The sequence below is a fragment of the Gadus macrocephalus genome, chromosome 18 (assembly GCF_031168955.1).
Source record: "Gadus macrocephalus chromosome 18, ASM3116895v1".
Lineage (NCBI taxonomy): Eukaryota > Metazoa > Chordata > Actinopteri > Gadiformes > Gadidae > Gadus > Gadus macrocephalus.
Window position 1 is genome coordinate 12403043 of NC_082399.1, and position 26611 is coordinate 12429653.

Genomic DNA, 26611 nt, shown 5'->3' on the forward strand with positions numbered 1-26611 from the left:
ATTATAATAAAACCGACGTTGGCCTATAAATAGTATACCGACTGCTAGTGAACGGTCTGCAGTACCACTCCGAGCCAGACGGGGGCGACGGACTCTCAGTGCTCCACCCTAGGATGCCTACAAGAAGGGAAAGCGTCGACGTGATATAAAAAAATATAAAGTGGAAGCCAGTCCTTCTGCCGCCATTTCACAGGAAAGAAACGCGGAAAACAACACGCTGGGAAAACAATATTGAACCATTGCATTGCTGCCGAGAACAAAGCTATTGAATAGTTGAACGGAATCGTGTATTTAGTCAACGGCGTAGTCAGATAGCTCAATTCGGCTGGTCTAAAATCTTAATTTAGAGCAAATATGAGCTACGGAAGGCCACCGCCCGACGTGGAGGGAATGACCTCCCTCAAAGTAGACAATCTGACGTATCGGACGTCACCCGAGACTTTGCGCCGTGTGTTTGAAAAGTACGGTCGGGTAGGCGATGTTTATATCCCCCGTGACAGGTACACCAAGGAAAGCCGTGGCTTTGCCTTCGTGCGTTTCCACGACAACAGGGACGCCGAAGACGCGATGGATGCAATGGACGGTGCCCTGCTCGACGGACGCGAGCTCCGGGTGCAGATGGCGCGCTATGGCCGCCCACCTGATTCCCACTACGGCCGAAGAGGGGGCGGCGGTGCGCCCCGTAGACATGGGGGTTCCGGTAGAAGAAGCAGGAGGTAAATATTTCTGTGTATAAACGTTACCAGTTTATTATCAATGTTTTACATGTGGAGAAGAATGCGCGCGTCGTCAATGCGGTTATCAAGACATGCAGGATGCAATTATTTTTCGCTTTCCACTTGCTAAAATATGTCGATTTATTCTCATCCAGCCGCTCGGGTAGTCCGAGACGCCGCAGACGCAGCCGTTCCAGGAGCAGAAGCCGCTCCCGAAGCCGCTCTCGCTACAGCCGTTCCAGGTCCAGGTCTTACTCCAGATCAAGGTCCAAGTCCAGGAGCCAGAGGAGAAGCAAGTCAAAGTCTGCTTCCAGACAGCGTTCCCGCTCAAAGTCCAAGTCCAAGTCCAGGAGTCGAACCCCGCCATCCAACGTGGGTTCGAAGTCCCGGTCCAGGTCCAAGAGCAGGCCCAAATCTCCAGAGGATAATGGCACAGAGTCTTAACCCGATCCTGGGAACCAGACGGTAGGGTCACAGGCTGTTTCAATGTCATAGAATGGATGTTTCAGATTGCAGTTGTCGCGAGGACATCTGCTTCGTAGAGGCCCATTCATAACTATAACAGATAATCCAAGAATACATAGTATATTAAGCTGTTTCATAATTGGAAAGTACTCTGTCTCTTATGACTGCAGACTCCTGTTATTCTGCGTGTGCTTCAGGGGTTGTCTTAACCGCTTTAAAGCACATGCAGCTTAACCGTGTACATTATAGAACGGCACTGCTACACTGAAGCATATGGTCACTGGGTGTCCAGGCACGTTAGTGCGTGGGAATGTGAGGGCTGGACGTGCTGTAACCAAAAACGTGCACCTAAATGTGGAATTCTTTCCTCCAAGCTGCGGAACCCCGTTTGCAAAGAGGAGTTGGGGGTGTGGCAGTGTGAGGCAGTTAGTGTGTGGCGGCCCGTGTGACCTGCCTGGTGGCTGCTGAGGGCGCTGCAGGCATTGGCAGTAAAGGAGCAGGTCACCATGGCAACGTTGGCTGCTAAAACGGGAGCAGGTCGCCATGGCGGCGGTGGGTGCCGGTCAGTTGGTGTGTGAGGCGATGGTGGCGAGGTGCGGGCGCTGGACCACAGTCCCAGAGGTACAGGGCAGCTGTACCCGAGGCTGTGGTCCTCCTGCTACTTGCAGAGGGAGCGGAGTCCCCAAGGTTTGTTTATCTAATGACAGCTGTGTGTCGGCCCCAGGGCCCCCTTTCAAGAGGTAGGGTATTTGAGAAGGGGGGGCCTTGGGGAAGGTGACCGGAAATGCTAATGTTACTGTCGGTGCAGTTGGCATTTCTAGAAATGCCCCACCAAACCTGCGACACCATGTCCAACTCTACTACGGGGTTTCAACTATTACGATCAAGCCTGTAAAGTCCCAGTAGTCTGACTAGCTGAGCGTGTAGGGCTGAGTCCGACGGTGCGTCTCATCGTTATTAATCCCGTCCATTCTCTTTTCAGATCTCGGAGTGGCTGAAGTTCACCAGCACCAGGAGCCCGGACTGAGCCTCTGGACCGCACTGTTCACCCCCTGATTCCAGACCAACAGGTCATTGGTCTGAACCCCAATGTTTAAAAGAGTTTCATTTTCGTCCAAACTGTGTTGTGATTTGCTGTGTGCTAACTGTTTAGGGGTTAGCTATTTAGAAGAAGTGTTTGGTGAGGCAGCTCTCCTGTTTTTTTTCCCTTTTCATTACTAGTGATTGCATTTGTGTTGCGTCCTCGCTCGCTTTTCTTTACCCCCCCGCATCGCAGCTCTTATTTTAATCCATGTTTCGAAACCCCCTTTTACAGACGGGTGTTCAAGTTTGTTCATTTTCTTGCTCAATGTAGTTCAGCTAGACAAGGACTGACCTGTCAATAGGAACCGACCCACTCTGTAACATGGCCGCTGGCCGCGTTGTGTAACGGCGTGCCGAGCAGAGACCACCCCGTGTACAGGGCACTCACTCGCTAGGGACTTTTTAGTTTTTTGCTCCTCCAGCACAGCCCTTTTTTCCTCTCCCGGTACCTTCCTGTGACTCTAACACTCTCTCCTGTGTATCTTTTGTGCACTAGGCGCAGTTGTGTAGCAGTTGAGTAATGCTGGTTAGCTGGTAGAGGTGATGCGGGGCAGTGCGCCGGTTTGGCGTGTTGCGGTGCTGGGCGCCCCCCCGCCCGGGGCTCCACCCTCCGTTGCCGGTTTGTAAGGTCACAGGTGTGGCAAAATTGTGTGCCCCTCATCCGCTCATCTACTTCCTGTCATGTGACTTCTCTCCCCATCCCTCCTGTGTACACATTCTTGTCCTCCTTTCCTCCCTCCCTTGCCCCCCCCCCGTCCTCCCTTCTGCGGAGCTGTTTTCTCCCTCCCTAAAGGTAGCTGTTGGAGTCTAGATGGACTCTAGTAAATCGTGGGAAGGCCAGTCTGTTAAGTAGGGGTTGCATTATTTTGTAAAGTCCTCCATTGTCTTGTAATTGCTTCTGCTTAATGACAATAAAATATTTGATATTCAAGTGAATCGTTTCTCTGACTGCTCCCCCACTCAGGTTCTCATTAGTATTTAACTAATTACATTGTTAAAAAAACGCTAGATGTGTACACGGCCTGAGGAGAAAGGGGGGGGGGGTTGTTTTCCTTAAACAAGAACTCGAATCTAAAATGGAAGCCAACACTGGCCGTGGGCCGACCCCTCTGTCAACGTAAGCCCGGCTTTACTTCATCATGGATTTTGCGAGGCCCTTATCAACTTGTTTTTGCAAACGTCCGTTGATGCGATTACCTGCAAAGTAGTGAGTCGCGCGCACGCAACGTGACTTCGGTTCACCTGGTCCCAGATGGACGGTGATGACGTCGGCGCGCTTGAGGGGCGTATTGAAAGGATATTGCGTGCGGTAGCCTACGCGGCAGCCCGCCCCTTAATGTATATCACCGATGCTGATAATGTGGCTTTGGACCATGAGGAAAATCACAAACAAGGAGTGAGGTGTTGGATTTTTCGTGTTTACCTACACAAAGCGCCGTATAAATAGGTAGGGAAGACCCACTCCAAACAAAACAGTCTGGCTATAGAGCATACTACGCATGTAATACCGCCGCCTGTCACAATGGATTTAACTATTTTACTCGCCGCCGTTATTTTTACTCTTCTTGCTATTGTGGTGGCAACGTCCATATTTAATGGTTCGCCGTCCTCTGTTGACTTTGCGAGGAGCTACTTTGGACCAAAGGATAAAGCTCAGGCAGGATTAGATAAATCTAGTGCATGGCAGAACGGTCATATTACCAACAAGAAGAAAACGGCGGACGACTGGAATGAAGTTAGTGGGAGTTCACATGACCACTGGGAAGTCGTTAAATCGGTCCTTTCCGTAAGTCTGTCCTGTTTGTTTTGCTATGTTTCGCAAGTTAACACCAATGTCTAGTGCACACTGTACTCACATATTCCCCTTATCGTATTCCAACAACAATGATCTATCTGGATGCTTGCTGACATTGTAGTAGAAACACTCCGAGTGAATGTTAGATGTCTAGAGTAGGAAGCTATGGAGAGCATGGATGTATTTTGATATAAGGTGAACTTTGAGACTGAACTGAGTGAAAACGAAGGATAGGCTACCCATGTAACAGTCCTGCTTATTTTGCGCACTTACATACAGTATTGCGTACCACCGACCGCCTATTTGTAGAACTGCGTTATTGTGGGCCAATCCTTTGTTATTATGACATGGTACTCCCTCATCTCTCTCGTACGTAATGTCTCGCAGGAGGAATCGGAGTCGCGGCTTGACGTTGCTGAACATGCAGCCCCATCTCAGTCCACTTCCGACGACTCTGGATGCATCCGTCCATCTAGGAGCAAGAGCTATGACGTGGACTCTCCGTCTGCTGCTGCCTCCTTGGGGGTCGGTCGGAGGTCTCTCATCGGGCTCTCTGAGAAGGAGCTCCTAAAGTGTGCTTTTTCTTATCCCCAGAACGAGGGAATCTCAGAGAGCCCGGACTTTGATGGTAAGAAGAAGCATATTGTGAAGCATAAGCCTAATGATGAATGAAGCATGATAGATCAGTCGAGGGATTTGCAATGTGAATGAATCCCCCATTTCTGCATAGATCTGAAGTATCTCCCGGGACGGGCCCAAGCCAGCCGCATAGAGACCATGATGTCCAAACAGGAGCTGGAGGAAGAGCAGAGGTGAGGACTGATGGGTCATGGTTTCCATAAACATGCAATTTAACTTGAGCTACAAAGTACTTATTTTCTATGTAACATGGATCAAAGCCATATCTTCTATGTCTGTTTGGGGAATTGTATCTAGTCATCACATTTGTATTTGTTTAATGTAATACCACCCCTTAGCAATAGTACCAACCAGTTTTCGGTGAAGTGAATTGTCTGCCCTACTAACCATTGGAGAGGCTACACGTGTACGCCATGGGTGTTTTGGTGAAGTGTTGGCATGTCACTCCGGAGTCGTCTGTCCTTGTCTGTGCGATCACCGTCTTCGGCTTAAGGCTGGACTGAGTGAGGCAATATTAGATCTGTGCCAAGCGTACAGGGTTCAAGGTATCCCAGCTTAGAGGAGTCACTCTGGGCCTTCTCTGGAAATGTTTCCTCTGAATGAACATTCATTCCAGAGATCAACGGACGATGACCGTAGAGAGTTATACAGAAAAAGATGTGTATACTCGGAGAAATGGACCTGGGACCACACCATTTAGAGTCAATCTGTAGATCCAGGTTTCATAATTGTCCCCGCATCCCCTGCTTTTATGTTTACATATAGTACCCCACAGACCTAAGCTTTCTAAAGGCCCGCTGGACAAACAGTAAGGGAGAGTGGGGATGTGTGGTAACGTATGGCTGTATGAACATTTACCTGATGCTTAACTGGTAGGCTAAGCCCCAAAGCAAACAGCCTCTGTGTGTCTCACCTTCTCCTGTGGCCTGGTGCCAATATTCCCTTGCTTTGGATATCTGTTGGTCCATTGGGGCGTGTTGTTCTCCTGTGGAGGTGTTGATTTAGGGAACCTTTAGCTGCTGACTCAGTCTGAAGGTGAAATAGGCCTTAGTTAATTCCGCTGAGGATTGTCCCTCATTTGGCCTCAAAGCGACACCAAACAATGACCAGCGTTGCTGAGCAGTTTGCTTTAGAGAGGATTTATGTCATTGTTTGAATATTTTTCAAACAATGACATAATTGGCACAATCAGCTTTTTTCAGGAATAAGCTCATATTGGGTTGTTTATGCTAATTTAATACCTAGCAAATATGAAAGGACTTCTATTTTGTATTGATGATGTAATTTTGAGGTTTTTCCTGCCACTTCTACTGCTGTAATGCGGTTCTGTGTTTTTTGTCTGGGGGATTTTGCTTGCACCAAAAAAGGCCATTCACCATTAATTGACTTGCTTCATAGACAGTTTGACTAGATACCTGACTACTATCAATACCAGAAAAGGTAGAAAGTGAGCACAATATCTACCTATCCTGCTCCTAAAGCATGGCCAAGATGGTCCCCATGGGAATGATGGAACTATATGACTGACAAAAAGACGTTTGGTTAATAAAATATAATCTTATAAGCCATGAATGCACTATACACATGTAAATGTAATGCACTGTGAAACCTATTGTGTATTTTGGGTATATATGGTCTACATTCTGAGTGTGTTGTGTCTTCCCAGGGTACAACGGGAGCAGCTGGCGGCCATCTTCCAACTGCTCCGAGAGAACAAGCAGACGTTTGGGGAGGTTTCGGAGGGGGAGCTGGAGGACCAGTTCAGACTCTACTCCACCTGAGGCCCGCAACACTACAGCAACCCCCCCCACCCCACTCCCTGTGAACCATCTGCCATTGAGATCTTTGAGCTCTTCTTAAAGACCGCTCCATCTGATGAGTACCATGCGTTAGGAAACGTTCACAGGAAGACATGCAAAGCAGCAACCGAACAATACTGGATGCTCATCGTTGTCCTTATGTTCATTCAGCCCCGTCCACCGGTAAACTTCAGGTTATGTCAAATTAAACTTAGCTCAGGACATTCTTTAATAGATACCAAACTGTAAATAAGACAAATGAATTGCGTAGTTTGATCGGTTTTATATGAGGATACGTTTAAAGTAGTGAATAAAATTTATAATAATATTATGTATGTTATGTGTTGACCATTTTTTTCATGTTGTTCATTCTTCATGTATTTAACCGCCAAGGGTATAAGACCTGCAAAGCTGCTTCAGTATGAACTCCTGTTAAATAAAGAGGTAAAAGTTGTGTTTAGATACTGTGTGTGCATGCGTCCATGTGAGTGAGATTCAAGGAAATTATATGCGTTTTTTTAAGCTGTCATCACTCCATAACTAAATCCCCACGCCCACCTTGATGGGCGTGGGGAACTAGGTACACAAAACACCAGGGTTGAAAATGTTTGCTCAACAGCATCAACCAGGACACCGTGATGGCATCTCGCGCCGTAAGAAGGATTGTCGCAGTGCTGATAATCCTCACCATAAGCATATGCTTGTACATGCGACTACAGCATTCGAAGAAGGCCGGGTGAGTTCTAAGACTAACATTCCTCGTCGTTGTGTTTACAACGTTACTGTGGGTCTGGATACGATTGGGTGATTAATGCTGATATATTTTGGCCTACCTGTGCAAAGCATCCAACTATTTGGGGAGGCAAAAGATAAGGGATTCCTACTGACGGAAGAGGGAGCCCCAAAGTCGGCCCTGGATGACAATGAAGAGTTGACCACTATCGTAAAGGCAGAGTTGGTCACTAAAAACGCTGTACAGTTGACCACTGAAGACATTGATGAGGGGACATCTGATGGGAATGAAACCCGGTCGATTCAACACACGCCTACAAAGAGGTCTGTAGGCTCGGACTCTGAGACACTCATGCCTCTCCTCCATAAGAAAGACTTTCGGAAGTTGCCCCAATGGGACTTTGAAGATGTATACTCAAGGAGTGACCAGCCAAGACAGATGGTATGTAGTTGGATCTCACCTGTTAATTAAACAGGGAAATCATACCTATATGGCTGGGGTAACCCAATGGTGTTAGTCCATTACATCTGCGATTACGTTATTGTCCCAAATGTTCAGTTTAATTTCTTCAATCATTTTGTGCTTCTTCTGGTACTAAAAAAATAAAACTATCAGCTTATTCTTTAAAGTCTCTACAGTGTAAAATGTCATGTTTTTGTCTCTTTATTTGGTAAGACATGTTCCCTGTCTCTGCGGAAGTCTGAAGATGCAAACTTCACCAAGAACTTTATTCCAACCATCAACTTGTTCATGTACAACAGGAGTGTCACTGTGAGGGAGTGGAACAGGCTCTCCCACTTTAACAACCCCTTTGGTTTCATGGGCTACGATTACAGAGGTACATTTGTGTGAGAAAGACCAAAAGGACATTCACATTAGTAAACCCACATATACGGGTGCTTTTCAATTTCATCCATTCGTTGTATAGATTACAGGTTTGTTTTGTACTTTATCCAGAGGTTGTAGCTGCATTGCGACATATCCCAAAACCACAGGAACCAATGCTTGTTGCCAGGGGAGACGGGGTAGGCTGTGTGTCCTGTGCTGTAGTGGGCACAGCTGGAATCCTCAGTGGTTCAGGAATGGGGAAGGAGATTGATGGGCATGACTATGTGTTCCGGTAAGATGGCAAAGGCCAGAGTATGTTTGTTATTGTTTATTACTTTTAATATTGCTGATTTTCATCCTATGGCAAAGTTTAAGAGGTAACCAAGTCTTTTCGTTAGACCTGCTCACGCAAACCTTTCGTTGAACCAATATTTGTTTAGAGGGTTTGACGGCGGATCAATCGATGAAATGCTGCCAAGTACATGTCACAAGGGTTGCCTAAAGTGTACCCATCCCAGACAATGAAGCCTTCTGTATTGCTGGGGAAAGTCTCTCATAGAAAGGCATGTGTTGGCCCTTTCGTTTTCCACATCAGTACTAGTATTAACAAATGCCTACGTCCCGGTGGAAACGAATCCATGTTGAAAAAAGGGATCAAAAGGGAGCCCTTGTATAGAGAAATGTTAACTTTATTGCGGTCATCTTTTTTTTTTTCCCCCAACAGGATGAATGGTGCTATCACCAAGGGATACGAGGAGGATGTAGGAAACAAGACATCTGTGTACCTCCACACTGCCTACTCCCTCACTTCAGCTCTGTCGTACTACAAGAAACACGGTTTACCAAGATTCGCCCGTGATGAGGTACAGAACACTATACCGAGGGTACAGGACCTGGTTCATGTCATGTTTAAGCCATAATAAGGTAACATTAATGAATGTTCTGCTATTCGCCCTTTCCTTTTCCCCAATTGCGGAAATTTCTCCAATTGAAACAATGTGTAAAATAAATAGACTACAATTACTTTCAAGCACACACACACACACACACACACACACACACACACACACACACACGCTCAGTCTGTCACTCACTCACGCATTAACAAGTGAAAAGTGTGGCTGCTACTTCCTGTTGCAGGGTATCAAGTATGTGATGATTCCGAGTGGGTATCGGGATTTCCAGTGGCTGCAGGCCCTGTTTACTGGGAAATTAGTCTCAGCGGGCCCCTTCAAGCACTTGCGGTAAACATTCACCCTCTACATTTTCATAGCTTGGTGCAGTAACTCAACACTGTATGACATGGCATCTTTATTTGTATGTTTTACTCATACACTAGACTTTTCTCAAACTGTACCTTCCCCCCTTCCCTGAACAAGCTTTAACCAAAAAGGATAAAGATTACCTTAAATATATTTACATACTATGAGTGGCTGAATAGCCACATGACCATTCTCCCCGCTGCTGTTGATTGAGGTGATTGCTGATTGGATTCTGTGTTTTCCAGGCCAACGCAGTACTATACCGAGAAGTTGGACCATAAACACTTCTACCTTCTTCATCCCGATTTCCTGAGATATTTGAGGAACAGGTCAATTATTTTTTCTTTTGCATGCTGTGAATTGGTGTGGAAAGATATCACATAGTTGAAGGACTTTTCCACAGGTGTGTTATTGTGAGTGTATGTGAAATGTGTGTTGAAGTGTATGTACAGTATACTGTACCTGGCTGTTCACACTTTTCCTATGTCATAGATTTCTGAGGTCTCCAGGTCTCAATTATGAATTCTGGGCTGTAGTTAAACCTACAAATGGAGCAGTAGCTCTTTTCCTGGCTCTGCACACCTGTGATGTGGTAAGCAGAAGACGAGATTTTGTGATTTTTTTTGTGTTGAACCAAACAGCCACTTTCACATATAGTTTGCTATCGTTGTACTGCTAACCCTTGTCATTAGCATTAACCCCATTGGATTGATCCTTCAATATTCTGGTCTATTTTGTACGATTTCAGGCAATTTCAGATCTCTCTTTCTCTCAAGTATTCTATTTAAACAGTAAAGAAATGTGTTGAATAGTCATACATAAATATGGGTACCCTTAATCTAACTCTCTTGCTCTCTCGCTCTCTCAGGTGAATGCGTATGGCTTCATCACAGAAGACTACCAAAAATACCCTCACACTTATTACAAGGGAACTGCTCAAAAGATGATTTTCTATTTCACCCATGACTTCATTACGGAAATGAATGCGTGGAAGAACTTGCACAATGCCAGAATTATCAATCTTTACCAACGGAGGGAACCATAAGGGTGTTTTAACTGGAGTCTGGAAGAGGAGCCATTTGGTCAGACTTTACAATTTAGACCTGGCCTGTCAACCTGGTGTTGGTAACCAAATCGTACTATCTTGCAATGCATGCATAAGACGTATGTATCTTATAATGAATGCATATGATGCATGTGTCTTATAATGCAGAAATATGATGCATGTACAGTAAAGGGGCTATTGTATTAGGCTGTATAGGACAAAGGCCTATACAGCCATGATTTGGGTACAAGAAATGTGTAAGTACTCGGAAGCTAATCTTGACGTAGACAGTGATTTGAGCTTGGGTATGAAACGGTTAGGTGTAACTTTGATTAGTAAGAAGTACAGTTGTCATGGCTTAGTGTTGTCGGGATTCCCGTAAAAATAAAATAAAATTGAGAAATGACGGGTCGCAGGCATTGTGTGATTCTGTAACTATTTCGCAAACCTTTTAAATTATCTTTGATGGTTTGGTCATCGCAAATGTAGTTCAATTGTTGTGACTTGAGTGAACGAGGCATCTAGTAAGATACAGTTTGGCTTACATAAAAAAATGTAGACCTTATCACAAATGGGCCTTCGGCGACTGGAAGACCACACAATGATCGTGTGCTAAATTCTGTATCGATGTTGTTGCCTTATTTTCTCTAAGAATAGCAAACATGTTTGAATGCACAAATATGTTGCTAAATCGATCTTCCTAGAGCCGATGGCCGGGCGTTCTCTGAATTGCATTTTGGTGGTCGGAGTTGGGGAAAGAACAAGAGAGTAACATGTGCTCCCATCATACCTTGCAGGCTAAATGAAATAACATTATTTATGTCTGATGCAAGGATTATTGTCGTTTTTTCCTGGTTATATTCTTTCATGCAACTTCATGTTTGGGTTTTTCTGTGAATTCCAATCTGAACTACAGTAAACCACGATGTAGAGATGTATCGCGGAGAACATGCTTCGTGCTGAGGCCCTTTGTCACCAGTACACTCTCGTTTCACTTCAGATCGCATAAATCTTTCGCCTTTTACTAAAGATTTCCGTGGAGTGGAACATTTTGAGTATTCAACAATTTTTTGATGCCCTGCTTTACGGCGGGGTTTCCTGAATTGTCAAATAATAATTATTTCTCAAACCAAATACCACTCATAGTTAGACTACATATGCCTCAAATCAGTATTAGTTCTCAGGACGTTACTACCTATAATTAATTAGGGTCTAGCATTGATCAAACAGATAGAATGCTATGAGTTCTATCGTTCGTTTCTACCTTGTCAACATGTTGTACCTCAGTGTACACACGTCTTCTGAGTTACGACTCTGCATTTTCCAATTCCTCGTATTTTTTGCAGGGCTTCCTCGTATGCATTGCAGGGCTTCCTACACTTTCAAATAACAAACCTTACACTTATAAATAGCACTCACCTATTTGGTATACATATTGATTACCAGGAGGTTACTTAAGTCTAACAATGATCTAGTAGATCGATTAATATGAGTTTTATCGTACGTATCTGCTTTGTTCGTTCAATATCCAGCATGGATAGTGAAGATAGTGACGTGCTGTGTAAAGAGGTGGAGCATATTTCCATCGTCAGTGGAGGATCAGACAGATAGAGCTCCCATCATCCCTTTCGGCATAATGAAATAACAATCATTGGATAGAAGAAGCCACCTTGATGAGACTTTTCGTGTACACATGTCTTCTGAGTTACGACTTTATGTGCATATTCCAATTCCACTATGGACAAGAGTAAAACAACGGGATTAGATCAAAACCATGACGTAGAGGTGTATACCGGCGAAACTGGTCGGTCCCGGGACACATAATCGTCATTACACTCTTGTTTCACTTCAGATCGCATAAATCTTTCGCCTTTTACTAAAGATTTCCGTGGAGTGGAACATTATGAGTATTCACCAATTTTTTGATGCCCTGCTTCATTGCGGGGCTTCCTAAGCTGTCAAATGATAAAGCCTATCAGTCCACTAGTAATCGATTTAAGATGTGACCTGTTGTGTTTTATTTCTTTAAATTTAAGGTGTTTCACATTGTCCCAAATATATCAACGAATATATTATATCTAGTCAATGTTCATCAAATATTAAGTGTAGAGAATATATGGAAGTTGTAGATCGTGGGTTGTAAAGCATAGAGGTGGAGTTATTTAAAATACCGAATGGAGGAACAGCCTGTCAGAGCTCCCAGCATCCCTTTCGGCACACCAAATAAAGTACAACCCATTAAAGAAATCAAAGGATGCGTATTTTAGCGTACACTTTACGGCTTCTGCGTTACGACTCTATCCGACGTGATCCAATTCCACTCAAAAGTGAATCAATGGGACAAGAATTAAACCGTGATGCATAGATACATCCCAGAAAGTAGGGTCTGTCGTCTGACTTGGAAATCGGTAGTACACTCTTGTTTCACTTCAGATCGCATAAATCTTTCGCCTTTTACTAAAGATTTCCGTGGAGTGGAACATTTTGAGTATTCACCAATTTTTTGATGCCTTGCTTTACCGCGGGGCTTTCTCAATTGTCGAAATTAATCATTCAAACGTGCGCCTACTTCTCATTAATCGTTGACTGCGTTGCATTGGGTCCTTTAACCAAATTAATAGCTCTCACATTGTCCAACAAATCGAGACTATTATTTTTTAGCCAACGTCCTTCATCTATTTGGCCCGTTCTTCATCAAATAACAAATGAGAATAGATAGATAGTGGGTCGTAAAGTATAGACTTGGAGTTATTTAAAATACTGAATGGAGGAACAGCCTGTCAGAGCTCCCAGCATCCCTTTCGGCACACCAAATAAAGTACAACCCCTTTAGAGAAATCAAAGGATGCGTATTTTAGTGTACACTTTACGGCTTCTGCGTTACGACTCTATCCGACGTATTCTAATTCCAATCAAAAGTGAAACAATGGGACAAGAATGAAACCGTGACGCAGAGATACATCCCAGAAAGTAGGTTCTGTCCTCTGACTTAAACTCGGTAGTACACTCTTGTTTCACTTCAGATCGCATAAATCTTTCGCCTTTTACTAAAGATTTCCGTGGAGTGGAACATTTTGAGTATTCACCAATTTTTTGATGCCCTGCTTTACTGTGGGGCTTTCTAAATTGTCTAAATTAATCATTCAAACGTGCATGACAATAAGCGCTTATTTCTCAATAACCATTGAAGGCGTTGCATTTGGTTCTTTAACCAAATTAACAGCTCTCACATTGTCCAACAAATCGACACTATTAACGTTTAGCCAACGTCCTTCATCTATTTGGCCCGTTCTTCATCAAATAACAAATGAGAATAGAAGATAGTGGGGCGTAAAGTATAAAGTTGGAGTTACTGTGAATCCTGAATGGAGGAACAGCCATGCAGAGCCCCCAACATCCCTTTAGGCATAATGGAATAAAGCTCATTACATTAAATAAATCAAGTGATGCGTATTTTAGTGTACACTTTACGTCTTCTGCGTTACGACTCTATCAGACGTGTTCAAATTCCACTCAAAAGTGAAACAATGGGACGAGAATGAAACCGTGACGCAGAGATACATCCCAGAAAGTAGGGTCTGTCCTCTGACTTGAAATCGGTAGTACGCTCTTGTTTCACTTCAGATCGCATAAATCTTTCGCCTTTTACTAAAGATTTCCGTGGAGTGGAACATTTTGAGTATTCACCAATTTTTTGATGCCCTGCTTAACGCGGGGCTTTCTTATTTGTCTAAATTAATCCTTCAAACGTGCGTGATATTAAGAGCCTACTTCGGACCAACCGTTGAATGCGTTGCTTTTTGTTCTTGCACCAAATTAACAGCTCTCACATTGTCCAATAAATCGAGACTATATTACCTTTTATCAAATAACAAATTAGAATAGATATTAGTTATAGATAGTGGGGCGTAAAGAATAGAGTTGGAGTTACTGTGAATCCTGAATGGAGGAACATCCATGCAGAGCTCCCAACATCCCTTTAGTCATAATGAAATAAAGCTCATTCCATTAAATAAATCAAGTGATGCGTATTTTAGTGTACACTTTACGTCTCCTGCGCTACGAGTCCTACTCTATCTGACGCGTTCCAATTCCACTCAAAAGTAAAACAATGGGACAAGAATGAAACCGTGACGCAGAAAAACATCTGAGAAAATAGGGTCTGTCCTCTGACTTGCGTTCTGCAGTACACTCTTGTTTCACTTCAGATCGCATAAATCTTTCGCCTTTTACTAAAGATTTCCGTGGAGTGGAACATTTTGAGTATTCAAAAATTTTTTGATGCCCTGCTCTACTGCGGGGCTTCCTAAACTGTCCAATTGAAATTAACGGGTATTGTAACTAATAGTTAAAATAAAAGTATATACAAATGAAGTGGGTAACTAGTTGCTGACATCAAATGATGTGCTAGTTACTTAAGTGATTACAATAGGTCTTTGACCGGGATTAGCGTAACGAATGTCTTTCAAGTACTTTATCGACTTTGCCCCTGTTCATTAATAAACGCGTGTAGAGCATAGTTGTTGTATGTAAAGTACAGAGGTGGAGCAACTGTTTGAGCTGCTTCAGCGCGCTATCGAGACCGTGAAATTACAAAAATATATTCTAACACAAAAGGAGTTCTGAAAACAGTGTAAACATATCTGAAGTAAACATTATGATATAGGCCAAATACCTAAAATAGTGTGTGATATTTTGATAACATTATTTGTATTTTATGTCCATATGTCCGAAATATTTAAGATGTCGACTTTGGAAAAATGTATTCTCCGATTGAAATTTTCCTTTTTTTAAAAAAAAGTAGTTAATCGGCCTAGGCGTTTCTCGGAAATCTATTAATTAGGTTTGGGAAAACGGAATAGAGAAATATTGCTTTTATATGAAATGCCGTTTATAATAAAATTGAACTTTCCAGATTTTAACAAACGCATTAGACTCAGTATGGCTCTCTACATCTCTTTCACACACGCCCCCCCCCCCAACACACACACACACACACACACACACACACACACACACACACACACACACACACAAGCGCGCGCACGCACGCACACACACACACACACACACGCACACACACACACGCACACACGCACACACACACACACACACACACACACACACACACACACACACACACACACACACACACACACACACACACAACACACACGCACGCGTTAACACAAACACACTTATGCATACACGCGCGCGCACACACATGCATACAAACGCACTTCGTTTCTCTTAACTCCTCCCGGTAAAAAACGTGACACACATCGGTTGTGTGACAGGTCACGTGACAGTCTGAGCGTTGATCCGGAAGGTGGGGGAGCTGCTGTTACTGAGACTAGTCCAGCTTGCCTGCATTCCTCCTCTCCCCAAAGCCTGCCCGAGAGAAAGAAGGGGGAGAGAAAACACAAATAATTATTCAAAGGCGTATTGGATTTATGTAGCCTACTATTGAAGGGGCCTCGTCTCTAGGAAAGAAGGTCGAGACTATGCCTCTTAAATGGTCACATCTGGCCTATACCTTCGGACTTATACGTTGAAAATGCGTTATTTATAACAACGGAGTCTTACGTTTATGTTCCCGTATAGGTCAGCCAACGAAACGCTTTTTTGGACCAGCCTTTCGTCTTTCCAGAGCGAATATCTCTTTTTTTAATGAGGATTGCAAGATGGCTGATGACAGCTACCCTTAACAAGGACAGGATAGCGACGTCCCCTTTAAGATTAGAAGGGTATATTTTTTATATTTATATCAATTGTGTGTATTAATGATTGCTAGAATGAACAATTACGCTATAGGTTAGTAATAATGCAAATGGATGCATATACATTCATATTACAGTGGTTATTTATCTGTGCTTCGTGGAAAACGGCGAGGTGACGTCTGAGATAATTGCACGATCTAATCAAGCTAAGGAAGTGAATTTTAAGGTTGTAGGCCAAAGGCTACCCTAACCATGTCTGAAATGTAAAATAAGAAACGACCCACGTAGAAAAGGGCAAAATATAACGTTTGGGTGGATAGATATTTGATAGATGTGTCGGTGAAAACCAGAGGCTCGCGACAGGAGTCGACATTCCAGTGGATTCTAAAACCCTTTGTTTTGTGCGCGTGAACCCGAATTGGCTATGAAACGATTAACTATGCAGTACATATCCTTTAAATTAAGCCCGGTGTATGTTTTCTACCCCAGCGATTGTAAAAGCGCGTTATTATCGACAGAAAACTGACTATTGTAAGAAAAGCTGAGGCCTTGTGTAGCGATATGCGAGCCTCGCTCGTGCCACATAGCAGGCGTTATTATTCATCAAACAGAATAGTCAGTTTTATGTCGCTATTGTGTCAAAGTCCTCTGCAACGTAGCGCGGTGTGGAGGGGCAGGAGATAAGCCTCACGTGTATTTCATCTGTATAATAGTATGTTATGTTATAACACGCGACTGACTAAAAGCCTTGACGTTTAGTTTTTATTGTAATTCGGACGATCCAGACTCTCCAGATTGTCGTATTTACTATTCACTGTTAATAACCATTATTTGCATGGTAATTATTTAAAACGTACAAATAAGGTCGGGATACTGATAGCCCTCAGTTCCGTATATATATATTTGTTTGGACCGTGTGGAGAGAACGCAGCGGTAGTGTTTTGGTTTTGTTCCGTGTGTGAATCTATCGGATAATCAATCAAAACCAAACGAAGAATTCAGGAAAGCTAATTTGAACCCAAAAGCGAAGAACCGACGTTGACAGGGATCAGGTGTTTTTGCTCGATAGAGATAATTTCATACGTTATTGATGTGGTAATCTATAGATATTACAACGTGACGTGGTGGTACGCTTTGCCTTGTTTCATTTTTTTTAGATCACAACAATGTCATAGCTGCTTCCTGTATGCTAACACAGAGAAGCTCAAACGAAAGTATAGGCCCCGTGTCTTTGATTTAGAAAGAAAAGCACCCTTTACTGTAAATCTGCATCACCCTCATCAGAGTGTGGTAATCACAATGCTGTAGTCATCGTTGCCTGAGGCCTTCTGCTTTTATAGAATTTGCCTTCACGTTCCAGCAATAAGCAGATCATCTGTCAGGGAGATTTATCTCACCAATAGTATATTTTTGAATTCTGTGGACCGACGTTGTCAGAGGAACCAGAAAAGAAGAACTGATCTTGAGAATCACAGAAATTCCTTCCTTATTTTTTTTTTTACCCTACCGTTCAGTGTCAAGAAACGTCAAGAGTTCCGGACCCCTAATTTTCTATATCACATTCATATCAACGACACAAAAGACTGTCCCCAGCCGAGGCTCAGAAGGAGGCGACAGAACCCGGTGTATGCCTGCACACACCTCCGCGATGGCGTCCGACATGGCTGAGACGTGGAGGAACTGTTTCGAGGAGGAGCTGATATGCCCCATCTGCCTGCACGTCTTCTCAGACCCCATCCAGCTGCCCTGCAAGCACAACTTCTGCCGGGGCTGCATCAGTGAGGCCTGGGCCAAGGACTCCCTGCTGGCCCGCTGCCCCGAGTGCAACCACGCGTACTCCCAGAAGCCCAGCCTGGAGAAGAACCACAAGCTGTCCAACATCGTGGAGAAGTACAACGCGCTGAGCGTGGAGAAGCCCGCCGCGCCGCCGCTGCAGTGCATCCTGTGCCGCCGCGGACCCCCGCTCCCCGCCGTCAAGGTGTGCCTGCGCTGCAACGCCCCCTGCTGCCAGTCCCACGTCCAGACCCACCTGCAGCAGCCCTGCTCGGCCCTGGGCCACCTGCTGGTGGAGGCCGAGGCCGTGAGGTCCTGGACCTGCCCCCAGCACGATGAGTACCGTCTGTACCACTGTGAGGCGGAGCAGACCGCCGTGTGCCAGTACTGCTGCTTCGCCCGCTGCCACCCCAGCCACGGGCACGCCGTCACCGACGTGGAGCTGCGGCGCAACGACATACGGGTAAGGGCCGCGTGACACGCGCTCCGACGCGGGCGGGATCCCACACAGGCCGTCACCACAGCTGGCCCGTCACACCGCGAGTCATCTACTAGTCATCTACTCATCTACTCATCTACTCACACTAACGCATGTACACACAGTTATTGAAACACCAACAGGATCACACATCATGGCATTCGATATTGTAATCTGGCCTGTGTCGCATTGTAGGATTGAAGACTTTGAGATATAATCTCAATCTGTATGCGGTGAACCTAGTATTTAAGGGGGGGGGGGGGGGGGGTTGTTGATCGTTAATCAAGGATGCAATTGGGTCAACGACACCAAATGTTTGATTGAGTCATCTCTGTAGAACACCACAGGTCGGTTCAGCGGTAAACATTCTCATCTCCTTCTGTATTCAACTACATTTTGATCAAGCAGGCAACCACGGCGAAGCAGCTGTTTGATGTTTTTTTGATAGTGCACAGATCTACTGCATGCTATACTACTAATGAAATTCACATGCTGCACATAAATCTATGCCAAACCAAATTAAGCTTCCCACTGGCAATTCCATCACAGTAGTTGGTTTATTCTAAAACCCAATCACCCAATTTGTGAAAGTATTACAATTTGAGTGTATTTTTTCACGGCCTCCATGTCTATCTTTTTAAGGCAGTGCATTTTTCATTTGTGATCCATTCTAAAGCCATTCTCATCTTGCGGAATGACAAACAATACGGCTGGGGAGGGAACAATGAGAGGCTCTCAGGCTGCCTTATCTCCCCAGCACAGGTGCATCCTAGCCTGGGATCGCCAGCCGTGAGGGGGGGAGGGGGGGGTTTGGGGTGGGGGGGTGTTGTGCTGGAGGAGGATATGGAGTGGGGCTTCTTCAGAAAGGGAGGGGGGCGGGGGTGAATGAAAATTACAGCAATTCTCTATTCTGCCTTCACCCATGGGCTGTTGTCATCTATACTCCTCAATTCTTCTGGGTTTCGACCCCACATCCTGTAGTTGGGCGGACACAAAGGCCAGTTCCACAGCGGTGTGGCTCTTCTCTATGTTCCAGATGTGGGAGTGACGTCTTGGGTGCTAGGGGTTCAGGTTGTGGTTGGTGTGAGCTGAGAAGGCCCTGGTTGTGAGTCACATTGTACAGCACCCAGAGTTGGGTGTTGGCGATAAAGAGGTGGTAGGTTATTTTTCAAGTAGACAGATTTTTTTATAGTCTACTTGTGTCGGGAGGGGGGGGCTGATTAAACAGCCACAGGTTAGGACCTGTCTGAATGCATGGCCCTGGTATCAACCATTCCCCGCCGCAGTTGCTCTTTCTGCGATATCTGGCCAGCCTCCGGTGGTCGGCCTGGTTGTTGTCTTCCTGGTTCTGTCCGCCTCTTCTCCGCTCTCCCCCACCCTGCTCTGCATGCAAGGTATCAGGGGGACAATGGGACCCTCCCACCTCCCCTTCCTCCCCCCACCCCCAACACACCAAGATCACCCACCTCTCTTCACCCTCAGAGGCGCCACCCCTGCGACCCCAATCCTCCAGCCTCCCCACTGCCGGGTTCACCCCGGTCACCCCGGTCACCCCCCTGACTCCCCCTCTCCCCAGCACCCCAGCCCTCCCCAGCGGACCGCCGTCCTGCCCCACAGCACCGCTATCTGCTCCGCTGAGCCTGAGCAGAACAAAACCTGCATACACACACTCAAACACACACACACACACACACACACACACCCCAACCACCACTCAAATGCACAACCCCAGCACACCCCAGCTTTGTCTCGCACGCACGCACGCTCCCTCCCTCTTCCTGCCTTGCGTTACTCCCTGCCCTAGCAAACTCCTCCTTTGCTGTTATTATTGTGAACCTTAATCTATCAATCAGCACAATCAGGTCACAGACACCGTGCTGAGAAGAAGCCAATCTGCTAGCACTGCTCTATGTGTGCGTGTGCTGGCCTTTTGTGTGCGTTCCTGTGGGAGTGCACGCATGCCCGTGCACGTGTTTATGTGTGTGGGACGGTGCAGCCGTGCACGTAGTCCGGGGCTACAGACCTGTAGGTCTCCTCGCTGAAAGAACTACCAAGGGAGACATGATCAGACAGAACCGTTCTGTTCCTGACTAATCCCTTACAAACTATGGTGGGGTCGTTTGGATCAGAAGTGTACAGTCCCTCACCTGAACCTTCCCACGCCCAGTCTAAGTATAGTTTATTGAGCATGGGGAAGTTAAATCTCACGTACACTATTAAAATACATATAAACTCTGATGGCAAGCCAAATTTAGGTCAGGGAATTCCAGCCCCGTAGCCCCGGCTCAGTGTGAGGCCCAGGGTGGTGGCATTTGTCCTCCCCTCTCTCCCCTCTCCTGGTCCCATGGCTGAGGCTCTGGGATGAACTGGCTTGGTTGGAGCCGGCGTCTGCTATCGTTGACACCGTCCCAGAAATAACGCAGGCTGTTGTCACAACACTGTCATGGCTCGCAGGTCCCCCACGCACGCACACACACACACACGCACGCACGCACGCACGCACGCACGCACGCACACACACAGCCACACACACAGCCGCGGGGACCTGTGTGTGTGGCTGGGGTGCAGGAGGGCAGCTTCGAGGGTCCACCGAGGGGGTGAGAGGGCAATGCTGGGAGGATCCCAGGTTCTTTATGCTCATTTATCTCTATCTCTACGCCCTCCCTCTTTTCACTCCCACCGTCCCTTTCCCATTATTCCTCACTCACCCATGCAAACACGAAATAGCTGTTGGTTGCCATGGCAGCGCAGACCCCCCTCCCCTCCCCTCAGCCCGACTCACAGAGCGCCGGATGGAGACTCAGTTCTTCCTTTCTCTTTCTCTTCCTTTCCTTCTCATAGCAAAACCTGCTGAGGCAGCAGGAGCGAGTGGAGGAGAGGGTGCAGGACATCGAGGAGCAACTGTGCAAACTGGACTCGGACAAGTGTGTGGTGGAGGTAGGTGTGACGTGCGCACAACGACACGGACATGAGCACGCACACGGACACACGCACACGCAACAATACGCACACACACACGGACACACGCACTCAACAATTCGCACATGGACACACACACACACACACACACACGTATTAGTGTAAATGTGATTCGACACAATACAGCAAAATTACTGGATCCTGTTACGTTATGTGCATAGCTAAGTGTGTGTCTGTGTCTGTCTGTGCGTCCCCTCTCCCCTCCAGGACCGGGTGTGTGAGCTGAAGGAGGAGGCGCGGGTGCAGTACCAGCGGATGCATCAGCTGCTGGAGGAAGACCTGGGCCGCACTCTGGAGGCTCTGGACCGGGCCCAGTCCCGCTTCCTCCAGGAGAACACGGCCCAGGTGCTGGCCCTGGGGGAGCAGCGGCACGAGGCTCAGAAGCTGCTCAGCTCGGTCCAGACCGCCTTCAACAAGGCGGAGGAGCTGAGCTTCATGAAGAACACCAAGCCCATCAGGATCCTCATGGACAGGTACGTGTGTGTGTGTGTGTGTGTGTGTGTGTGTGTGTGTGTGTGTGTGTGTGTGTGTGTGTGTGTGTGTGTGTGTGTGTGTGTGTGTGTGTGTGTGTGTGTGTGTGTGTGTGTGTGTGTGTGTGTGTGTGTGTGTGTGTGTGTGTGTGTGTGTGTGTGTGTGTGTGTGTGTGTGTGTGTGTGTGTGTGTGTGTGTGTGTGTGTGTGTGTGTGTGTGTGTGTGTGTGTGTGTGTGTGTGCGTGCGTGCGTGCGTGTTTCAGAGACATCCACGTCTACAAAAGTAGTATGGATGGCCCCATGCTCTTGGGTTGGTATCTGGAGGTTAAGTGGAAGTTTGTTTCCCCCCCCTGCGTGTGTCTGCAGGTCTCAGGCCTCGGTGGGCAGCGCGCTCTCTCCTTACAAAGTGGGCAGTCTGAACTCTAAGCTCTTCCTCTCGGAGCTCCTGAAGAGAGAGAAAAGCTTGAGAAGAACGCTGGAAGGTAAAAGAATATTCTCTTCTATTACCAAATCTATTACGACGTACTCGTAACCATCCTAGAATAGAAAGGCCTCTCCACTTTCCTTAAAGGGTAAGTACCTTCATGTTGTGGACCAAAGGGCCTATTCACTGATTTTCTAGCATGATTCTAGTGTCTAGACAGTGGACACCATTATTTTGTAAAAGGCTTCTGCTTCGAGTTCAGTATCGGCCTTCTTTCTGGAGCCTCTAGCTGGGATATAATGGAAGACAAGCAAGCAAGTGTTCAATTCGAAGAATGTTGTTTTTCAAAATGCGCAGTTCAGGGTGCATTGATGCCTGTCTTGGTATGTTGATGCACTTGGACGGTCGCTCTCTTCCGGCTCCTTCCTTGTTTTCCCTGCAGCCCTGCAGGGAAAACAATCTAAGTCTATGGGGGGCTCAGCTTTTTTGCTTAACCCAGTAGCCAGCTTAGTTTAAGGAACCATAGCTCATGTTCGTTGGCTAGTAGTCTCTTTGTGCCTGTGCATAAGCAGCTAATAAGACATAGTAGTATCTTAAGAGCAGTGGGATGATTACATGCCTAGAGATAAATACGATTTTTTTACAGCAATGGCATGTACATGTTTGAGCCTTAGTAAAAACATACAGTTCACATACCAAGCCTAGTGTTTCGTTAATAACAACGCAGACAGTACACGTATATACATATGAAGCCAGCCGAACCATACCAGCGTTTGAAAGGCTTTGGGCCGGTAACATTTCTTTGTAATGAATATGATGTTGGCCGCAGCTGGTTACCATTAAACTAAGACTGCCAACAGGATATAGATAGGAGGCGATCATCTTCAGCCGTCACACATCATAAGGAAACCATTTGTAGCTAACATAAATTATAGTGGAAGAAGCCAATAAACTCAATACTGAAGCAATTTGCTCGATAACGCTGTCCTTTCTCCAGAATCCTGCTAGACAATCTGTGGATAGGAACCTTGGTTCTCTCCCCAACAGGATGGTTGTTTACTTTTCCAATGGGTTTCCCACAGGATTCCTGTTAACATGTGTTTGCTGATTTAGACGCCTGACAGCAATCCGTCAAGCCAGCAGATATCTTATCTCTTTCTTTCCTCTCCTCTCCTCCCGTCTCCAACCACTCCTCCATCCCCAGCTCCCCTCACCCTATCCTCCACCTTCCTGCAGTCAGTCCCTGCGTATCCTAGCGGCCAGAGCTCCGCCTGTGGGGCGGAGAAGCGGAAACACTCCACTGCTTTCCCGGACGGAAACGGGAACACTGGGAAAGCCAACACCGCTGGATTCAAAGACTCCTCCTCCGCCTCCTCTTCCTCCTCTTCGTCACTGAGCAAGCAGCCCTACCTGGGCTCCAGCTCTACATCAGGAGAGGGCCAGTCTACCAATCAGCAGCCTCTAGGCCCCTGTGGCCCCCCCCACATCAGCGAGAGCAGCGGAACAGGAAGTGGGAGCAGCTCACTGACCAACCACCATTCCGGCTCTGTGTTTGGCGCCTCCCACTTCCCGCCTGGTGGCAGTAGCTCCTCCCATTCCTCCCAGCAGGCCGTGCTTCCGCAGTACGGCAGCCGTAAGATCCTGGTGTGCACAATGGATAACTGCTACTGCTCCGGGGTCCCGTCCGTGTCAGGCCACCGCAGCCATCCTCCCTACCCACGCTCAGGCTCCTTCCCCTGGGTCAGTGCCCAGGATTACCCTCCTCCACCGGGCCTGGCCTCTGGGGGTCCGTCCATGCAGGGTTTGGCAGTGAGGGACTGGATAGACGCCTCACAGACGCACAGACACGCAGACTTCTACGGGCTCTATGGACAGCCCTCTGCAAAGCACTATGTCACCAGTTAACATAGACCCACACCAAGTACACACACACACACACACACACACACACACACACACACACGTAGTAATAGAGGCAAACATACCTTGTTCTATTGACTGGATAGTAAACACGTCACTCAAATAAAGCATTTAGATCTACACACTTGTTTCTGTACACACACACACACACACACACACACACACACACAGACACACACACACACACACGTAGCACATGAACACAATATCGGGGGCAGGGTCTATCTTTGAATGATTTGATTTTCTTGTTTGTTCTTTCTTTGCCTCTGTCTTTGGCTCTGGTAGCGTATCCTACATAGAGTGTGGGCTCTCAACGGCTCACAGCATCCTCCCGGTTAGACTCTGGCTCGACATGACATTTTCAGACACAGCGCCACACAATGGTTTTGGACACGGGCCGGCGGAGCCCTGCCGCGGTGAAGCTTCCCTTTAGCAAATAACGAGGCCGAGAGCTGATGAGGGGGATGCCGCGTAGCGCTGATTCAGCCCCTTTCTGCATCTGTGATCCAATCCCTTAATATATTGTTCTTCAGAATCCCCCCCCCCCCACCCTTCTCTCCTCACCAGTCGTCCTGGGGTTGACCGCCTTATGTTTTCGTGTTCTGTACTGTCCGCGGACTACGTTCAATAGATCCTGCAGGAGACGATAAGTCGAGCACACCCGTCGTTCCGTTGGCTTCAGTTTGTCTCCCATTGCTGCACTTATGCCCTCCGTTCGGTGAGTTCAGGGATGTACCGCACGGCTCCAACATAAACCGCTCTTCCACGTTCCCCCACTGTACGGAACGCCCACAATGCACTTGGTCACACCTTGGTATGCCTGGGTTACTGATGCAAAACCCACAAGAGGACATCGGAGCTGCGTCCGAGGGGCTGGCAGACCGCTGACTCGTCCCGATTCGGTCCCCGTTCCTGGCTCTCGCCTTCGCAAGGGAGAGAGGATCTAATCCCCCGGTCTGGTACAAGGCTTCCTCCTAGGACTAAAGTTCTGTGTCTGAAGGAACCGGTCTCCATTGAGTAGTCATTATACAATTTTGTGTTATTTGCTACATTCGTAGGTTCCGTCATCTTGTGTCTTGTGACTCTTCGACCAGTAGAGACAGTCGAGGCAAGAGACTCGGAGGCTGGACAGACCAAACTAATCGACAAAAGCATCTGGGGTGATTGACGATGCTTTAATTGTACTTGCTGCAGGGCAAAGATGTCACTTCCTCTCAACAAGCACACTAGGTCCTGGCTTCCTGTTTGCAGCTGTAAGCTGATTTTTTTACAAGCACTCAGAAAAATAATGATGGCAAATTGTATGGAGTTTTAAAAAAAAAATGTGCGAAGGGTAGAACGATTTTTTCGGGGAACTTTTTCTAAAGAAGGAGACTCCGCTGCTTGAAAGGATGCATCCTAAAACAAAACTGGGTTGTGAACAGTCAGCCAACAGAAAAGTATCTTTTTTGTAAATATTTTGTGAAATGGAAAGAAATTAGACATGTCCTTTGGAGGAGGGATCCAAATAAATCAACCAATTCAAGTGTGTTTCTCTTTTATTATCTCCCCCAGCAGGTTTGTATTGCCCCGATATAACTACGAGTGTACAGCTACATAGTCACGCCCTCTTTATGTCCCTGTCCTGCCCAGTGCGAGTGTGGCCAATGAGAAGGTGTCTGTGGGGGACTGTAGAACGACAGCACGGCTGAGAGGAAAGGTCTTCGTTTGAGTTGTCATTCCACGGGTTTCATTTTAATTTTCATGGTGACCTCAAACTGATTAGATTAGCATGTATATATTTTTTTCTGTCACCGTTAAATCTGCTTCTTGAAAATTGGCAGACCATGACCTACATTCAATTGCCCTCGGGATGCTTGATGTAAAGATCGACACATCAGAATGTTTCATGGGTCACATGAAATATCCTGTTGAAGCTGTAGCCTCCAAACATTCTGTTGTGTAGAGCTGCTAGGGCTGCAGATGTCTTGGCTCTTCAAATCTCTTGTCAGCAAGTCTCGGTAGAGAACAGGAACTCTGGTGTCATAGATAGGTTCATCATGAATTACAGGAATAGTTTTATATCACACACACCTCTTCGCCCTATAACTTATGTAAAGTCTGACACAGCTGCTAAACAGCTGCATTGTCGTCATTAAACCAGTATTCCTTTCGCCTACAATTGAATGATCATGCATCACACTGGCTGGCTCGTTAAGTCACGCGCACACTCCCGCACACAGAAGGGAGAACGCCTTTTTTTATTCACTGATAAAACAACCGCAAAACTTTGTGTTCGGCTTCAAAGGATTCATCAGGCGCCTGTACATGAAAGGCTGAACAAATCCTGCCAAATGGACTGTTTGATATTTTTGAACCCATGCGGGCCCTTTAAAGAATATATTTTTATTTTTTCCATTATCCTCAAAGCGTTGCCACTTTTGGCATGGCTCCATGGATGTAAGGAGGCCAGCAGATGGAGACAGAGCTTTCGGCCTTCTG

At 46.4% G+C, this 26611-nt stretch overlaps 3 protein-coding genes, 1 long non-coding RNA gene and 6 other non-coding genes across 20 annotated transcripts; 9 read left to right on the plus strand and 1 right to left on the minus strand.

Annotated features, from left to right (window-relative positions):
• Nucleotides 1-157: 157 nt before the first annotated feature.
• srsf2a (serine and arginine rich splicing factor 2a) lies at nt 158-3195 on the plus strand. 5 transcript variants are annotated; one of them, XR_009522781.1, is made up of 4 exons: nt 162-716; nt 872-1181; nt 2164-2251; nt 2761-3195. XR_009522781.1 is itself a non-coding variant. In XM_060036282.1 (3 exons), the coding sequence occupies exons 1-2, from the start codon at nt 355-357 to the stop codon at nt 1158-1160; spliced, it is 651 nt and encodes a 216-aa protein (XP_059892265.1). In that variant the 5' UTR covers nt 161-354; the 3' UTR covers nt 1161-1181; nt 1556-3195. The 5 variants fall into 5 exon arrangements, 4 of the variants coding, with proteins under 4 accessions (XP_059892266.1, XP_059892265.1, XP_059892263.1 ...); XM_060036282.1 differs by having other exon boundaries at nt 161-716; nt 1556-3195; XM_060036280.1 differs by having other exon boundaries at nt 161-716; nt 2164-3195.
• A 151-nt stretch (nt 3196-3346) lies between these two features.
• st6galnac1.1 (ST6 (alpha-N-acetyl-neuraminyl-2,3-beta-galactosyl-1,3)-N-acetylgalactosaminide alpha-2,6-sialyltransferase 1, tandem duplicate 1) lies at nt 3347-11461 on the plus strand. 6 transcript variants are annotated; one of them, XM_060036272.1, is made up of 12 exons: nt 3347-4050; nt 4447-4687; nt 4790-4871; nt 6365-7233; nt 7341-7671; nt 7906-8068; nt 8188-8350; nt 8783-8921; nt 9199-9302; nt 9566-9649; nt 9813-9912; nt 10189-11461. In XM_060036272.1, the coding sequence occupies exons 4-12, from the start codon at nt 7136-7138 to the stop codon at nt 10363-10365; spliced, it is 1359 nt and encodes a 452-aa protein (XP_059892255.1). In that variant the 5' UTR covers nt 3347-4050; nt 4447-4687; nt 4790-4871; nt 6365-7135; the 3' UTR covers nt 10366-11461. The 6 variants fall into 6 exon arrangements, with proteins under 6 accessions (XP_059892255.1, XP_059892256.1, XP_059892257.1 ...); XM_060036273.1 differs by having other exon boundaries at nt 4654-4687; XM_060036274.1 differs by having other exon boundaries at nt 3347-3711.
• Nucleotides 9302-14637, minus strand: LOC132446143 (uncharacterized). The gene is made up of 3 exons (XR_009522783.1): nt 11785-14637; nt 9783-9902; nt 9302-9629 (listed from the first exon to the last, which is right to left on the minus strand). It is a non-coding gene; the product is annotated as an uncharacterized LOC132446143 (long non-coding RNA).
• On the plus strand, nt 11346-11460 carry LOC132447110 (U5 spliceosomal RNA). Its single transcript, XR_009523042.1, has one exon. It is a non-coding gene; the product is annotated as a U5 spliceosomal RNA (small nuclear RNA).
• Nucleotides 12198-12313, plus strand: LOC132447106 (U5 spliceosomal RNA). Its single transcript, XR_009523038.1, has one exon. It is a non-coding gene; the product is annotated as a U5 spliceosomal RNA (small nuclear RNA).
• Nucleotides 12779-12894, plus strand: LOC132447112 (U5 spliceosomal RNA). Its single transcript, XR_009523044.1, has one exon. It is a non-coding gene; the product is annotated as a U5 spliceosomal RNA (small nuclear RNA).
• LOC132447109 (U5 spliceosomal RNA) lies at nt 13369-13484 on the plus strand. The gene has a single exon (XR_009523041.1). It is a non-coding gene; the product is annotated as a U5 spliceosomal RNA (small nuclear RNA).
• On the plus strand, nt 13970-14084 carry LOC132447111 (U5 spliceosomal RNA). Its single transcript, XR_009523043.1, has one exon. It is a non-coding gene; the product is annotated as a U5 spliceosomal RNA (small nuclear RNA).
• Nucleotides 14554-14669, plus strand: LOC132447107 (U5 spliceosomal RNA). Its single transcript, XR_009523039.1, has one exon. It is a non-coding gene; the product is annotated as a U5 spliceosomal RNA (small nuclear RNA).
• A 780-nt stretch (nt 14670-15449) lies between these two features.
• Nucleotides 15450-25655, plus strand: trim8b (tripartite motif containing 8b). 2 transcript variants are annotated; one of them, XM_060036271.1, is made up of 6 exons: nt 15450-16112; nt 17600-18321; nt 21178-21273; nt 21523-21788; nt 22153-22268; nt 23415-25655. In XM_060036271.1, the coding sequence occupies exons 2-6, from the start codon at nt 17713-17715 to the stop codon at nt 24113-24115; spliced, it is 1788 nt and encodes a 595-aa protein (XP_059892254.1). In that variant the 5' UTR covers nt 15450-16112; nt 17600-17712; the 3' UTR covers nt 24116-25655. The 2 variants fall into 2 exon arrangements, with proteins under 2 accessions (XP_059892254.1, XP_059892252.1); XM_060036269.1 differs by having other exon boundaries at nt 15450-18321.
• The last annotated feature ends 956 nt before the right edge of the window (nt 25656-26611 follow it).